At 35.2% G+C, this 17,653-nt stretch overlaps 1 protein-coding gene across 1 annotated transcript in view; it reads right to left on the reverse strand.

The window, feature by feature from the left end:
• LOC121429319 (neuronal calcium sensor 1-like) overlaps nt 1–17,653 on the reverse strand; it is a 70,011-nt gene that overhangs the window by 45,084 nt on the left and 7,274 nt on the right. Inside the window, exon 2 of the mRNA XM_041626327.1 lies at nt 11,556–11,580. Within this exon, the coding sequence (XP_041482261.1) occupies nt 11,556–11,580 (25 nt within the window). The remainder of the gene's footprint in view (nt 1–11,555; nt 11,581–17,653) is intronic.

Raw genomic sequence — 17,653 nt, forward strand, 5'->3', positions numbered from 1 at the left:
TCAACGCAGCGTCCATGAGACTGACTTTCAAAGTCGACCTCCTACTGGTTCATGCCATTAGCAAATCAATGCAGGGTCCCCGCAAGCTTGGCATGGCACGTTCATGTACAGAGACAGTAGCGGAGGCTATGTAAGAATTGATATCTTAGGGTCTCTTGCACCTCAACTCCTTCCAATCATTAGCAAAATTTAGAAAAGGCACGCTTGACCGTTCATGCTACAGTAGTACAATCTTTTCTCTCAAATCTCTGTCAAGACCAAGTCGTATGGGGATCGGGCTTTCACCAGCACAATGGAATTCTCTCCCACCATCTTCTAGAAATTGTACCCAACTTAACTGATTCAAAGCAATAATAAAAACGGTTCCATGACATTTGCTTCGGCGACAATTGCTCCGATGGAAAATCTACATGTACACGCAAAACATAAAACCCAATCTCCAAAACTAAATGAACCCTAATTGTAATCATTACAATATTCTGAACCATAAACTCTATCACAATCCTAACTCTAGTCCTATGCCTTCTGAGATATTAAGACCGGAGCAATTGTCGCAGGAGCATTATGTAGTGTCACCATAAAAACACACCTAGTGAAATCTACATTTAATATTCTATGATGTTTGTAATGTTTATTTAATCTTCATTAAACATAATTTTGCTGTTTTTCCACTATACATGTACCTCTTGCATTGAACTTTAGAAAAGACCATATGATATTTTGTGTCCTAAAAGATCTGGACTATGATCATTATTATCACTCTAGTCATACCACTGAAAATGTCTTTAAACTGAACCATAATATGTCATTGGATACATAGGTTTACTTGGTCTGGAGTTGGCTTTTTGGTGTGACTAAAAGTTTGAAGGAAACACATTCAGTCAATTTTCAAGCCACTCTCGTTACATATAACATGTATCAAACAAAGGTGTGTTCAGAAACTGGATCTTATTCTAACATTTTCTGAAATAACAACATGGACAAAAAAGCCACAGAAGCATGTCCAAATTTAATTTCTGGTTTAAAGTCATCATACAACAGCTCCCTTATTTCCAATTTCCCGTCAAGACATGGGTTGGTATTTTTGGAAGTAGGGTGCAAGTATAAGTTCTTTAGGTATGCCCATTTACACCAGGTAGTTTTGTGATGTTTAAAGGTCTGGTCACACCGCCCGGGCATTGTTGGAGCGGTAGTGAAGTGGAAAAGAAAAATCATCGCTCGCTACCGTTCTCCATTTTTTATTTCAATTGTTTTTTTTAGTTCTTTTAAACTTTTGTTTTCGATTTTTCCCCCAATTTTGTGAGCGGAATTCGACTCTTATTCCCTTCCGCTCCACGACCGCTCCAACAACACTCGGGCGGTGTGACCAGGCCTTAATTTGGGTTTTGATATCATATTTCTTTTGTCCCATCATTTCAACATGTCCTTGAATGATGATATGAGATCAAGCATGAAACTTCCTCTTTAACTTTATATTGGTATATTGTAAAGTCACAATTAACTTGCGCAGTTTATCAATGTCATCTGACAATATCATATTTTAATTTACATACTTGCAATTTGCGAAGAAATTCAAACAATATTACTGAAACATCTAACTTAAGTTTTGGGTGCCTTTGCGGCAGGGTACTACATAACTTTTGAAAAAAAAAAGTATTACCTCTTCAAAAGAAAGTATTGCAGTTTTATAAACCATTAACCCTTTTCTCTCCTTTGACGTGAACTGATCTACATGTATTTTGTTATTGCCATGATCGAAATTAGAGTCAACATCATATCATATCAACCCTAATTTTGGTCCTTCTACTGTGGAATTTAGCTTGCCTAGTTCGGGCAAGTAGTTTTGGTCTTTACTTCAAAACACTTGCCCGACTCTAACTTTTACTTGCCCCGGGCAATCGGGCAAGTGCTTATGTAGCTCCCTGCTTTGCGGTATAGTTCAAAACTAAGCAACTCCCCCTGCACTAGTTCATGTATTGTACAGGTACTGTTTCATAAAGACTTGTTATACATGTAATAACAAATACAACATTTCTATATTTACCATCAGCCAATCAAACAAAGAATTTCGGTAGCTTTTAACTGTCACTACAAATTTATTATTGTAACAAGTCTTATGAAATGGGCGCCTGGCTTGTGATTTTTTTTTCAAGTGTAAATGATCCTCTGTTACCATATTGTCTGGAACTCTGGATGAATTTCAAGGAGATGGGGGATCATATTGATCAATATTGACTTTCATGAAAATGTGATTGGTCTCGTCGTCATATTCAAACTGATGAACAGTGAACACATTGCAAAAAAATCCATATGTGAAGGTCATAACTCAATTCGATAGTAATGTAATGACTTTGAAGGGATTGGGATTGATATCAAACTGGTTAAATATTGCATGGAAAGCCCCTGCTTCACTATTAAAGCCAATTTTGCTACAGTTTGGCAAACCTAAAGATTGAGCAGGATCAGAGGAAGATTTATCTATAATCGTCAAAATTCATGCTTGAATTATTTTTCTCATTCTGTGACTATTTATGGAGAACTATTATTGACATGTATTGTTACAAATGTATCATAGTGTATACTGGTTTATTTTCAGTTGGTCTAATGCCAATTCATTCAATTTTATAACTCATGTACATGCACTATCATTTGGTCTACCATCAGTTTGTCCACAATCCATGTAATTGCCATTTTGTCCACTCACCATTTCGTCTAATAACCAGTTGGTCCAATAGCCATTTAGTCCATATACCATTCGATCTAATTGAAATAAATGTTCCATTTGGCAAAATGAATGATATTATAATGGATATTAGACTGGTTATGAGTTGAAATGGTCAGACGAACTGGTGATTAGACAAAGTGATGATTGGACTAAATGATTATTAGACCAAATGGTAGTAGATGAAATGCTAATTAATGGAATGGTATTAGACTAAATGAAGGTAGAAAATGTCGTTGGCGTTCATCTGAACCGTCGTGTCCGTCAAATGAACAATAGTTTTGTACATAAATCATCAAATATATCATACATAAATTCTATTCTATTAATAACTAAATTTCTATGCAGCAATTTATTTCAGTTTAGAGATATGAGGGGATTTTCACAGAGATGCCATACAATTTTTTTTTTCAATGCGCAAATCCTATTTGAAATGTGTACTGTAATAGAGCGATACGACGTTTTGACTGACAGCGATTTTAATGCGAGTGGTCAGCCAAACCATTGTATTGGCACTGGGCACTGCATTGACTTTGCACATGAAAAGCGATACAACATTTTGACTGATCCGGCATTGAAATCGCGGTCAGTCAAAGGGTCATATCGCTTTTTCCCTATTGAGTTTTTGTAACTCTTTTGCGATATTTTCTCTGACCCTTAGTTTTGTGCAAGTGTAAAAATAAGGATACCAATGTCAAGCAATTGTCTTGGTCTTTCCAACCATGTATTTTTCTAGCAATGAATATGTTGTAAGGCTGGGAAACTAAGTGTGAAAATTATAGTTAACTTTGAAGTTTGAAGTCAATTTTCTCTGAAATGGGTTTGCACCATCGTACGAGTGATAAAACGGTTCGCATGACCGCTGACGATATGATGAGTGGACAAGGCAATAGACGAATAGGCAATTTACTGTGTATACTTTACCCACAATAAGAATTTGTGGCTTAAAAATACTGCAGACAAGAAACAAATAAAGAAATACTATTCATTGTCAATTACGGTATATATCAAACATTGACATTTTCATTCCACTTTGTTTTAATATGGCAAGATAAGTTTTTCACTGGACAAAGTGATATTTATTGACATATTCAACAAACAAATTCCTTTTTAGACTTGTTACAAACATGCAATTGCTCTTTTGTTTCAGTGATTTTGCACCAAGCACATACATGTATGACACTTCATGAAACATGTACATGAAAACTACAAGTTACACATTTGTGATGAATTATATAAGGTTTCCCTACTACAGATTTACATTTCTTCAAGTGAAATGCATAAATTGTGTAATTTCATCTACCTGTATTTGGCTCACCGATTTGCATATCATCTACATTCTCCATTTAATTGTTAACAAGAAAAAAAGGGTTTTGAATAGAAATGTATTTTTCTTATGTATGAGGCCTTCATCGACTTCAAGCTCCAAGCTTAAGATGGAAGTCTACCACATTTTGATTTACGATTTGCATTACAAGTATCAACATGTTTTTTAAAGGAGAACATTTTCCAAAAATAATCTATATTTGACTTTGAACAATACTTCATTATGTTAATAATTATCATTATTATGTTTACTGTTATGTAATGTTCTTTTGAAATGTGGAAATAATCATATCAAATCAAATTAAACATTAATCTGTCCATGCTTTTTTATTCAAGGTGTTGAACTTTTGATTTTTTCTATTCATTCATATACAATCTTCAATGACAATGATTTGACTTTAAAATCTACCCTAACCTTTTTAAGAGCAGCCAAGCAAAGAGAATACAGATGAAATTTGAAAACATATTTTTTGCTCCATTTTACTCCCCTGAGACATGTGTCTGAGACATATTTTATGACATGATGATATACACTTTAGTGCGGTATCTCTGGCAGGTGTTTCAATGAAATTTGACAAATTCACATCCGGCTCTCTGGGGACTTTGCGAAGTCATATCCCGGTCCATTTGTATGCATGCTACAGACATGATTGATTGATTTCTTTTCCAATGAATATATATTCATTTGTGGAAACATACTACATTGTAACTTTGGTGTATTTACAGAACTTGTGCATAGTGTACATGATTTCGGTTCTTGTATAGTGCAAGGACAATGATTTCAGTTCCTGTATAGCGCACATCACACACATTTCAAGGAATGAATTCCTGCCAGGTACCTATTTCCATATACCTCACCTGGGTTGAGCGCAGCATAATCTGGATCAATTTCACAGACACAGAAGAAAGATGACACCTTTTGAAGCTCAGATTTTTAAAGTCAATTCAACTTTAACCAACACCATTATCAAATTAAAATTAATCAAATATCTTTTCTTTATTTTATAGTTTTGCATTATCAAAGTCAATGTTATCAACCACTTGCTCTACTATTTTAGCATGTTTATTCATTTTCAATGGAATAATACATATCAAAATACAGTGTGAACTTTTGTGAATGTGTAAAAGCAATTTAGGCTGTCAAGTCATTGCAAAATTCGAAAGTTAATGAAACTGTCACTGAAGTGAGATGAAGTGTATTACAGTAGGACAGATCTGTATTGTTATACCATGGTTTGATCCACAATAGAGAGTCCCCTTTTTTCTATGGGAAACAGAAATATTGTACAAATTTCAGGAAGAACACAATTTCACAGAAAACACCATTTTCAGCCCCCCCCCCCCAACAAAAAATACAGTACAAATCAGGAAAATTAAAGCAGACTCCAATAAAAAATTGCATAAGAGAGAAATCTGCCTATCAATCCATATTGCTGTGTTAATAAGCATGTGTTTGTGTTTTTCTAAAAAATTTATCATTTTAATTCAAAGATAAATACCACTTGTGGCAAGAACCTCAAAATGAGTTCGGACAGAATCCAATAAAATTACCAACCAAGTGTTTGTATGTATAAATGAAAAAAAAATATGTGCCGAATGGCTCTGGAAGAAAATGCATATGAGAAATTAAAAAAGCATTTCATCAAATGTCAGGTATTTTTCCAAGCAATATTAGTACAGTGTCCCACATAGGCTTTTTTGTGTTAGTGATCATCAGAATTATCGGCTTTCAGCTAAGATTTCATGATTTCACAAAGATATTTTTTAAAAGTAAAATAAATGTACTAGATCTACATGTAGATATGATAATAGGCCTATGGTGACAATCAACCTTGATTTCAAACACATGAAATATAAGTAATTGTTTGCTGCAACTGCTTTCATTTACCTTTTAAGCATGTTTTTCTAAATTTTTATCTGCATGAACTTTTATTGTGTTTTTCTAAGATTTTTTCTATAATTTACATTATGCTATATGTTGTGTTCACATCAGAATAACATTGAACGTGGTAACCAAAATACAAAAAAAAATATGGGAAAGGGAAAACGATTTCCCTACTTTTATCAAGAACCAGATGTGCAAATGCAATAGACATGGAAAAGTTTGTTCATAATGAAAAGAACTTCAACTCCATGAGGACTGCTGGAAGATGGAATAGTTATACATGTACATGTATGTCATTCATAAGTGTCAGATGGTGACATTGGTACCTTGAAGAGGAAACCAGGAACATGGCATATATTCCAAAAACGAACAAGTGTCCAGCCACGAGAGAATCCGCACATAACAGACAAACATGTATCACTCTCCTTCTTCTTCAAATGTGTTTACTTAATTTGATTAGGCAAAAGATTAATATAAATTTTCATCTAACCTTGCAGAATATATCCAGTAAAACACATTTTCATTTAATATCTCCCATATCATAGCTAGCCTAGAAATCAACTGGAATAGTGATTGATGCAAAGGGGATAATTTCAAAAGCTTAAGATAACTGCACTGGCTTTAAAGGGTGCAAAAATCACCTTTACAAGCTTACAATCAATCAGCTATAAATCAAAAAGCTTTATAAGATTTAGCCTAAAAACTTGAGAAACAATCTTCAAACTACTGAAAGTTCTACATGTACTGAAATTTCAATTAACTTTGAAAAAATCTATTCGTATTTCATTATTATAGTTACAGATGTATTTTGGTATGCAGCATTTATGATAATTGCATAGTACATGTATACAAAGAAAAAGACGATTCCTCAATATCTATGTAAGCAAAATCATGTCATTCACAATGCAATAGAAGTATAATGAATTCTGCTCGTCTGAATGCAACCATCTATAGAAGAACAAGCAGCACTCTCCTGGGCACCTGCCTGTTTTACCTGGCTTTTAGATGCAGCTGTTCAGCATCAAAGCTGACAGATAGAAGCACTTACGAATGACAAAACAGCTCTTTGACTCACCTCATATCAAGTAGTATTTACTCTGTCAGTATTTAGCATTATGAAATAGAATTATCATAAAAAAGCCTTAGGCCACTATAGCCTATAAATGTGTATCTGAGCAGTTTAATGGTGAATACAATTTGCTTCTATCACCAGAAATACCCATTCATTACAAGGAATTGTTAGGGCTTAAAAATACCAGATAATTATTTTCTGCATTCATACGAAAGCAGAACCTTACATGGTAAGTTTTTTAAGTTACGAGCTTACACACTATCATCTGATTATACTAATCAGGCAAGGCGCAAAATTCTTGCGAGTTCAGCAACCCTACGGCATCAAAGCCCAACTACTCACTGGGTTGAGGAATTTGCTTTCACACTACCAAAATACCTGTGACTTTGTAAAAAAAAATCCCTGCGAAATTTCTCATAGTCTCGGCAAGCACCTACATGTGCTATTAAATTTAGTGGGTATTTTCTTTTGGGATACTATATGTGCTGCCAAATACACATTGGCAAAAATAAATTGTTTTCTCTGGTCAGGGTGGACCATAGTAAATTTCTCAATCAGAGAATAAGTACCCGGATCTCACAAACATTGAGGCAGTCCAAATATATAAGGGGAATGAAACCTTTGGAACAAGTACATGTAGGCTTGTGTCGAAACAGAAAAATCAAAGAATAAGAACAAAGAAAGTTTGAGAAAAATCAGACAAATAATGAGAAAGCTATGAGCATTTGAATATTGCAATCACCGATGCCATGGAGATCCCCCTATTGGCAATGTGACAAAAATGTGTGATGTCACATGTGAACAACTTTCCCTTTGATGGAATATAAAATACCCCCCAAATGTCTTTTTTTGCTTTCTTTGGTGATATACACTCTTTATCCATGATGCATTCTTTGAAAACCTATATTCCATGCCCTCCAATAGAAAGAACACATGATCTGATGATAGATGATAAAAGAGGCAGTTTAGGTGAAATATATTCTAAAGTAATGAGGAGAGTTGTTCACAAGTGACATCACACATCTTTGTTGCATTGCCAATGTGAGGATCTCCATATCATTAGTGATCACAATATCAAAATGCTCATAACTTTCTCATTATTTGTCAGATTTTTCTCAAACTTTTGTTGATCTGTTTCTTTGATTTTTCTGTTTTCACAAAAGCTGTCTTCTTCCAAACGTTTCATTCTCCTTTAAAGGTTATCCGCAATAGTATGAGTATTTGCCAAACATAAAGGGCAGGTCATGGCTGTGTATGCCATGTGGACTAAACACTGTGCCCTTTATTATTTTCCCATTTGTGCGGTTACAAATAAAAAAAAGATGTCTTGTGAAAACTTGGCCTTGCCCTAAAAGTATTTTAATTTAAGACCTGTAATCAGTCTGAAATTCATGTATAACTTCATAAGTTTGAGGTTACATGAATTGTAATATTCTTGTTTAAATTACCAGAAATGTACATGCACAAAAAGTAAAAATTTTCAAATATTTTATAATCTTGAAAATTTTACATCCACTATGTCTACATCTACAGCTGATAGCAATGTACTATAATAGGTTACACTTCGTAATTCCAAAGGTTCATAATTCCGAAGGTTCTTTATTCCGAAGGTTTGTAATTCCGAAACACGTAAATTGCTTATACATGTACCTCGATGTTCGTTAATCCGAAAACGTAAAAGGGTTCGTTAATTCGAACATTTGTGGTGTAATTCCAAAGGTTCGTCATTCCGAAGGTTCAATAATCCGAAAACGAAATAAGGTTCGATGTTCCGAAGGTTTGTTAATCCGAAAACGAAATAAGGTTCGTTAATCATTTCATTTTGGACTAACGAACCTTCGGAAATACGAACCTCACTTCGTTTTCAGACTAACAAACCTTCGGATTTACAAACCATATTTCGTTTTCGGACTTTCCGGACCTTCCGAACAGCGAACCTTTGAAATAACGAAGCTTCGGAATTACGAATGTATGCGCTATAATCAACCCTAACATAGACTTTTTCTGTAAAAATCCGACAGAATTCAGAAGTCAACTGCGTTCTTCCTTTTTTTTTACAGAACTGAATAAATTAAAATTGTGAATCATATCAAAAATTTATTTTCATGCTGCTATTCATACAAAATAAAATTTGTTTTTCATATCTCCGATACCCTAAAGATTAACTACTATAAACAGAAAAGCTCTCCGAATCTTTAACCAATGATCAGAACAACCATGCAGAAGTTTTTGCGCTCCTAGAGCAAGCAGGCCGGAGGGCACCAGGTCCCATCGGGATGTAGCTGGTAATTCCAGTGAATAATGCAAAAAGTTTATTCTAAGTACCTTTTGCATTTTAAGGCAGGGAAAAAATACATGGAGGCGGGCGAATCTGCCCCGGAAATGCCTAAAGTCGCCCTTGAAATCACCCAAAATCATGCTTTTAGGAGCGACATAAAATCTGGAAGTCGCACCCGAAAACCGAAATTATTGCCAAGTGATATCAACTCAGCGGGCCCCTAGCGCCATATGCTTGAGCTCTGTTTGCCATTTAAAAATCATCCAAACTCTGCACTCAAAGTCATGAACAAGCCTTGAAATTAGCTAGGAAACAGTTTTAAATTCCTAAGTTGCGTCTTTTTTCCGTACTGGTACCACGTTTTTCCATACACATGGTATGGAAAAAAATCAGCTCTGTCTCTCTGCCAGAGCTCTGGGAGACAATTCGCTCAGTACATGCCTCAATGATGGTGATTTTCTGTTTCAGATAGAGTTTACATTTCAGGTATATCATTCAAAACTGCCAATAAAGTTTGATGATTTTTTCACTGTCATGTATATTCAAGTCATTAAAAAATACATTCTCACAGAATTTAGACTCCCCATAGAGAAATGCAATTTTCAAGGAGATCTGCATTTTCAAAGAACTTCAGGAAAAGTTAGGGTATGTGGGCCTACATTACATATTAGTTATACATGGCCGAGTAATTGTACTGAAATAGACGAAGTAGAAATTAGATATTGAATTCATTTCTTTAACTTGCATGCATACATGTATATCCAAGTCCAACTCACAGTCATACCCACACCCAATATTCTAAGCATGAAAAGATAACTTAAAAATAATTTTACAAAAATCATAAAATAATAATTCATTAAGAAGTGAATAGGTATTCCTCAAAATACAAAAAAAAAGTAGTATTTGAAAAGAGCTCCTGAAATGCAAATAGTCCCAAAAAGGTAGAAATGGAGCCCCCAAATTTTACCAAAAAAATGAAAATGGAGCCCCTGAATTTTTTTTTCTGTTTTAAGGTCTATGTAATTTTTTTTCATTTGTAGTTTGCCTGAGCGTTTTCAGACGATGTGTGCGCTTTATAAAACAATCCCATAAAGAACAATCGTGCATAGCTCCCACAAGACCAAGATATAAAAAGTATGTATGTCTTTGAGCTCCCACAGGAGATCTTGAAACTCATCCTACACATACTGTAGGACAAACATTCATGTCTTAATAGCTCCGAGGGATGTCTCCGAGGGATGTCTTTGTGGTGATTTGACTAGAGGATGCTTCACATAATGAAGCCTTGCATGCGCTGTACAGCAGGAGAGATGAATACTCAAGAGAATGATTTGTTTTAACCAATGTACATGTGTTAGTCCTTTCACCTGCCTGCACATGGCTTGAATAATGCATGGAATTATTCACGGCTAGGAGGTTGGATTGTGCTACGGTTCAAGCATTTGCAGACTTGACAGACCAGTCTTCCTTTATCTGACCTCTTTTTTTCCTTCTCCTACATTTCTTGCTCATTTCTATATAAAGATTTTCTTGTAGATCCATGGTTGTAGAAAATCAGAAATGATTGGTCGAGTACTGGCGAGGTAGTATTGCATAATTATCTTTGCATTGAGCATTGTTAATTATGTATGGCTCATTACAGTACAAACATTGCCATGGGCATTTTAAGAAAAAACTTCTCGACAAAATTATTATTACTAATTGCAGCTTGGAGTGACCATGAATCTATACAAGTTTTGGTTAAACATATACTGTATGCTTTTTATCGTTTTAATTAAAATCATGTCATTTTTTCCTTCAGCAAAAAAATTAATCCCAATTAAATTAATATGACATTGTGTGGCACTCAGCCCTGGTATGGTAAAATGGTATTTTGGCAGGATGTTATTCCCTGAAATAACAACCTTCAGATCTTATAGTTTGCCTATCGCTTTCACAAACAGTAATCATTTGTTTCAGAAATCAATGTTATCTGAGTTGATTTCATCATTAACTGAATCAACAGATTATTTTTTTTACTTTTTTAAATAGGGAACACAAGTCTTTCCTTTCAAGAGCAGGAAACAGTTACATAAAATGTGATTATCATTTTATCAATACTTCTTATCAAGCAATTATGTGCTGATCCAATAAAAAGGGGGAACAAAATAATTTTCTTTTTCCTCTCATAATTTTGAATGATTTTTAAGAGACAGCATCAGAATTTATTAGGCAAATTTAGTACTAAAAATTTTACCATTGAACAGGTGAAAATATGGACAATGCTACTTACCATTGTTGTATCTCCTTCTTGTCAACTGCAAAAAAAATTCAGAAAGAAAAAGGGAGACTTCAGATTAGCATACTTTTTATTCTCTCTATTCATCTAAATATGACAGTGGATAACAAGAAGTAAAGGTTTTTGTAAATTGAATTCACTTTCACATGAAACAATATCTGCAACCTTGGAATAAAACTACCTGCAAAAATGACCAATGTACTGTTATGCACACATTTATTTCCTGGGGATAGTTTGATATAAAATCTGAGTGTTTTTAAATTATGAATGACATCACACATAAACAGTAATCTTTCTTGTGCTTTAAGGTATCCCTATTTAAAACCGACAAAGCACTTAACACAGGGAATAATTTTCCTGGTATCGGATCGCAATTTGCTCTACATTTTTGAAAGACTGCTATGCATGAAGTCTTTTGTATAGCATATTCTTACATAGGACCGTACATTACTTACATGTAGTTAAGAACTTCTGTCTTATGACCAAAAATACTACCGGTATTCAAATTTGTAAAGCAAAATTATTTCCTGCTTAACAATATCTTCTACATGTAAGTTCTAACCATAAATGATATGATGTGTAAAGTCATCCTTAAAGGGGAAGTTCACCCTGACAAAAAAAATCTGTTGTAAAAATAGCAGACAAAAACAATATAACATATTGCAGAAGGTTTGAGGAAAATCCATCAGAGAATAAGAAAGTGACTAGAATTTCTATTTCTTGATTTGCAATGTCAGCTTTCCTATATACACTGTATATGCTATAAAATATCAATGAAATGCCCTTTTCTCAAAAAATTGAAAATGGTTGTTATTGTACATTCAGTATATGAATACACAAATCATTTAACACCCACTCCTAAAAAAAATGAAAATAAAAAATAAGTCATCATGAACCATTAGAAAATGCATTTTATGCATCTTTTCAAGCATCATTTCAAAGACAATATTAGTCAATACTTTCTGATTGTATATAGGAATGACATTAAGGTGTTATTCTTAATAAATATATAATTTTTTCATTTTCATGTCAACATTTGGGGTAAATTCACTTAGAAATATTGGTGAAATCAACATCGCGGAGATAAAATAGCCCCTACCCTCTTTTAAGTTTATTTTATTTTTTCTTCAAAGTAACTTGGGCACAAGCACATTATCCGCATTGCAATACCCAGATACGCAATGGGTATGTCTACGCAGGCACTGTTCTGTTGCGCATCATCTATATTTACGTAAGATAAAATTGTAAATTTTATTTGAGAGATAAAATGTCATCTCAGAATACCAATTTCATTTTAAGAGATAAAATAAAATATTTTAAAGATAAAATGACCTCAGAATACCACCCCATGTCTTTAGTCTGTCTGAAATCACCTAGATACATCCTTGCAGCAAAACCATGTTTACAATCTCTCAAGCCATCTCAATTTTCTACTCTAACACAAATAATTCCCTAGGCATGAATTTGACCTTTGCATCCTCATCATTCTTTTAAAGGGTAAAAGTGGTTATTTTCACCATATAATCACCCTGTGAGCCCTTTGAGGACTTAAGCACTGTGAATTTTGACTGATTAACTTTTGATTCTGAGCTACAGAAATAATATCTATTATACTATTCATGAAAAGAAGGTAAAAGATCTCTGGACACGAGAGGTCACTGACAGATGAAGTACATGTAGTAGGCCTACAAGTTTTACAGAACAGGGCTGTTCTCTACATTCTTCATGCTAAATTTTGTCAGCTGCATTAGGATTGAGGGAATAAATTGCATACCTTATTCCAAAGTCGAAAAATGTATTTATAAAGTGCAATCACATTATAGCCCTTTAAAATCATGCCACAATATTTTTTATACCAATTTTTGTTGAGTGATATAAAAGTAGAGCATTGATATAGATATTTAATGAATATAATATCTTTACAGTTGATTCACTGTCCTTGCCTGAGATTAACCAATTATATATTATACCTTTAAAGGTCAAAAACTCATACATGTACACATTTACATATATCTGCTAATATTCAGATTAACATTTCTGGATTTTAAAATAGAATAATTCGAAAACAAAATAATTCAAATCTTAACATACATTACATGTACAATGTACTTATCAGACTAAGTTTTTACACATGCATGTACGATTCTCTGTAAATAGTTAATTGGATAGCATTATTCTCAAGCAAAATACTCGGCTAGCAAAATACATCTACAGTACATGTAGGCCTATGCCTCAACCTTGCATTGCTGTGTAAAACAATGTAGGGCCAATAATATAAGTTTTCAAATAAAATGATCCATGGATCTTTCATTTTATCTTTTGGGTACTGTCAAGGTCTTAAAACAACTCAGTCCGCACTATTTGCACGTGAATCAAATAAATGGGTCCATAATAAATAACTTGGACACAAGATATGAAAGTGAAACTTTTACATAATTACATCCGTCATATCTCTGCAGGTTTTCTAATTCAGGAATTTTTCGGGGTGGCACAAAGGCATTCTAATTGGAGTTACTTTCTACACATATACATGTATATCAAACAAACCCAGAAATGCAAAATGAAGATGAATTCTCTGTAAAATGCTGGGTTCAGATTATTGTTGAACAGTAGTGGGAGTCTGGGAGAGTAGGTGCTTTGGATATATATCGGTACTGAAAGGGTATATCAACTGGTCTACATTACACCCACTTCTTCCACTTTTGCATGTGGGGAAAACAATAGGAGGCATGGAGAGAGAGAGAGAGAGCCCACCCCCCCCCCCCCTCCACCCATGTCCGAAAGAGCTCTGAAAACTTGAAAAAGGAGCCCTGGAAATTCCAATACAAGCAAATTAAGGTACACATGTATAAGCAAACTGTAATAAAATACAACAAAGTTTTTAAGCTACATGTAGTGAGCTCAGTATCCCTAGCAGTTGTTTTTTTAAATATATTTCTCCTCTGAACTTTCACCCACCCCCCCCCGATGTTCAAGGGAGGTTTCCTTCCTTCATACACACACACACACAAAGTCACAAACACTACTCCCCATATAAAGCTATCATTTTTGGATGGATGCCTTGTTTAACCCCATATTTTGTTCAACAAGACTTGTTGAGCATTTTGCTGATCATTGTTGCATCAACTTTGGAAACAAAGTGTCCATGGTCTGGAAATTCTGGATGACCTTTCCCTTTAAAATTACAGCTTTCAAAACCCTTTTATTCACATATATGAAGCCTGACAAAAAAGAGTAATGGGTAACGATAGTGGTCTGTCAACATGAAGGAGGAAGCTTTGATTGGTCTCTTCCATTCCCTACTGATTCCATCAAAGACAAAACTCACTCAACACATTAATGACAGTGTTCATGTACTCAACCCATAAATAGTGCAGTGTTCATACAGAAACATCAAACACATCAAAAGCAGTGTTCATACAGGAATAATTACTCAATTAATTAAATATGATAATATTTAGTTAAAATCAAAAGTATTATTTATACATACATGTACAGGGCAGGGGCTGCGAAAGTGGGGGGGGGGGGCTTCAGCCTTCCCCCTTTTTTCCAAAACCGTATACAAAAACGTAAAAATGACCATATGCATACTTGCCAACTGTCCCGTTTTTATCGGAATTGTCCCGTTTTTAAAATTTTTTAGAGCAGAAAAATCGGAATGTTCCGATTTTTTAGCTTAGACAAAAAAAATCAATAAAGAAAACAAGAGAAAAAAGTGTTTGCGCGTGTTCAATATTACGAAATGTACAGTATTGTCTATGACTTCCGGGTTTGAGCTATCGATACACGTAATGTTACAGTCCCACCAACGAAACTGACCGATGGTACATGTACGGTCATGTGTACGGTATGTCAAGTTTCGATCGCTCTCCCAAGTCGATTTTCCGCTGTGTGACCAGATGTACACATGCGACTGACTAGACTGCGAAAACGTGGTTTGTTCGCATGCGATGCGGAGTGCCCCTGTACTTGTGCACAATGCATGTATGCACAGCACCGATCTCTATATGTGGGACATGTATTAACGCTTGCTGAGCTGTGCACGGGGTATGTGACGATCGTGGATTTAACGGGATTATTTCGCAAAACTAGAGAGGATTTGATCAAAATGAGTGGAAAACGGTTGCAGAAATTTAAAGGGGAGTACAAACAACGATTTCATGTCATAAAGCCAAGCACGAAAGGCGTTGAATTTGCATTTTGCATGTGTTGCCGGCAGGACATAAAATTAAAATCTCAAGTGGAGGAGCTAATGATATAAGAAGGCAAGCCGGGAAGAAAAAAACACATCGACAATGAAAAGGCGGATCTCGATGCGACTCGCATGTCCAAAATATCTTCCTTTATGCCCAAAGAGGATACCTCTGTCATTGGAGCCGAGGTAAGATTTACTGATTTTTTGGTGGAACATAACATTGCAATTGATGTTTCTGACCATAGAGCTAGTATCTTGTTCAGACCAATGTTTCCCGACTCAAAAATTGCTAAGGGTTACAGTGCTGCTCAGACAAAAACAAGTAACATCCTTTGTACCCTAGCAGACAGCTATGCGAAAGCTTTGGTCAGTAAAGTCAAGCATCAGCCTTACAGTATCGCTACAGATGGCAGTACCGATCAAGGAGCCGTGAAACTGTACCCAATACTCCTGAAAACTTATGACGATAATATTGGTCAGGTAGCATGTGAACTTTTGTCACTGCAACAGTGCTCTGACAGATCAACAGGGGAGAATATTTTCAAGATCATGGATACTGAACTACAGAACTGGGGCATGTGTGTAGAGTGTCTATTAATATATGTGATTCTGGCATCTAATGGCCCTCCATAGTGCTATTTTTCTTTCAGCCTCAAGGGGGCGTTGCCCCCTTGAGGCCCCAATTGGGGCGCTGCCCCTGAAACAAGTCGGGAGCCTAAGCTAAGCGGCCCCCTGAACCCCCGGGGGTCCAGGGGGCCGCCCGGCCAAATTTGTCCCTCTTTTTAGATTTCAAATGTTGGCAAGTATGCATATGATGGTGATTTTTTGCATGGTCAGCCCCTGCAGGGTTATTTCTTACTGAATCATACTATCCACTATCCAGAGGATTACACTTTACAGTAGTTAAAATGAGAAACTCCAGTTTGTGGAAATAATCATAAAAGAACAGAATGACAGTATCCGGAGTAATTAAAGTGGGCTCAAAGCCTTAAAAGTTAGTGAACCAACTAGAAAAATTATGAACATATTTAAAGTGCTAATGTTCTGCCATTTTTTTTTAGATATTGAATTGGGAAGTTGGGAGATAATCTATTACATTCAATAAAGTTTGTTTCTCAAGGCTCGCCCGACATTGTTGTGTTGTTGTCTATATTTAATAGTAGGGGAAGGCGGGGTAAGTTGAGCATAGGGGCAAGTTGAGCCACCAGCCCCAGGCCAATAATGAATGAGTCAGACATTGTGGTGGTGTCATGTATTGATGACCCATAGCATAACCCCTAACCCCACCATATTGTTTTCAACTTTTAAACAAAAAGTATTTTTTTAGAGGGAAAAATGTGAATTTCAGCCAAAAAAGTAAAAAAGAGTGTGAAATAGATATTAAAGTGCTTTATAAACACACACGTCTTTAAATATAATAAAGACATGATAATGTAAACATTATTAGTCCAGGTATGGATCTTCATTCTTGTCATAGTCTTTTATATGATGGATGCATAATAAAATGTGGATACAATATTATATCACTAAGTTCGGACTGGGGTAAGTTGAGCCAGACAGCATGGGGCAAGTTGAGCCATGGTAATTCCTATGGTAATGTATCTTAAAAAACAAACAAACCATAAAAATCAATTGAAATGCTGGCTGAAAGGAGCAAATTTACATGACTGCTCTTTTCCTTTTAAAGGATGTTAGTATTTATAGAGAATTAGCAAGTGAAAAGACTTTAAACAAAAAATTTGCATGCTGGTTCTCCCCTCATACATTTTGTTCATAGTTTTTGTGGCTCAACTTACCCCAGAAGGTGGCTCAAACTTACCCCATATATGGGGTAAGTTGAGCCATTTGACATCGTTTTTTTCAAAGGTCACGATGACTTTCAGTGTGGGGATAGAAA

Source organism: Lytechinus variegatus, chromosome 15, assembly GCF_018143015.1.
Source record: "Lytechinus variegatus isolate NC3 chromosome 15, Lvar_3.0, whole genome shotgun sequence".
Lineage (NCBI taxonomy): Eukaryota > Metazoa > Echinodermata > Echinoidea > Temnopleuroida > Toxopneustidae > Lytechinus > Lytechinus variegatus.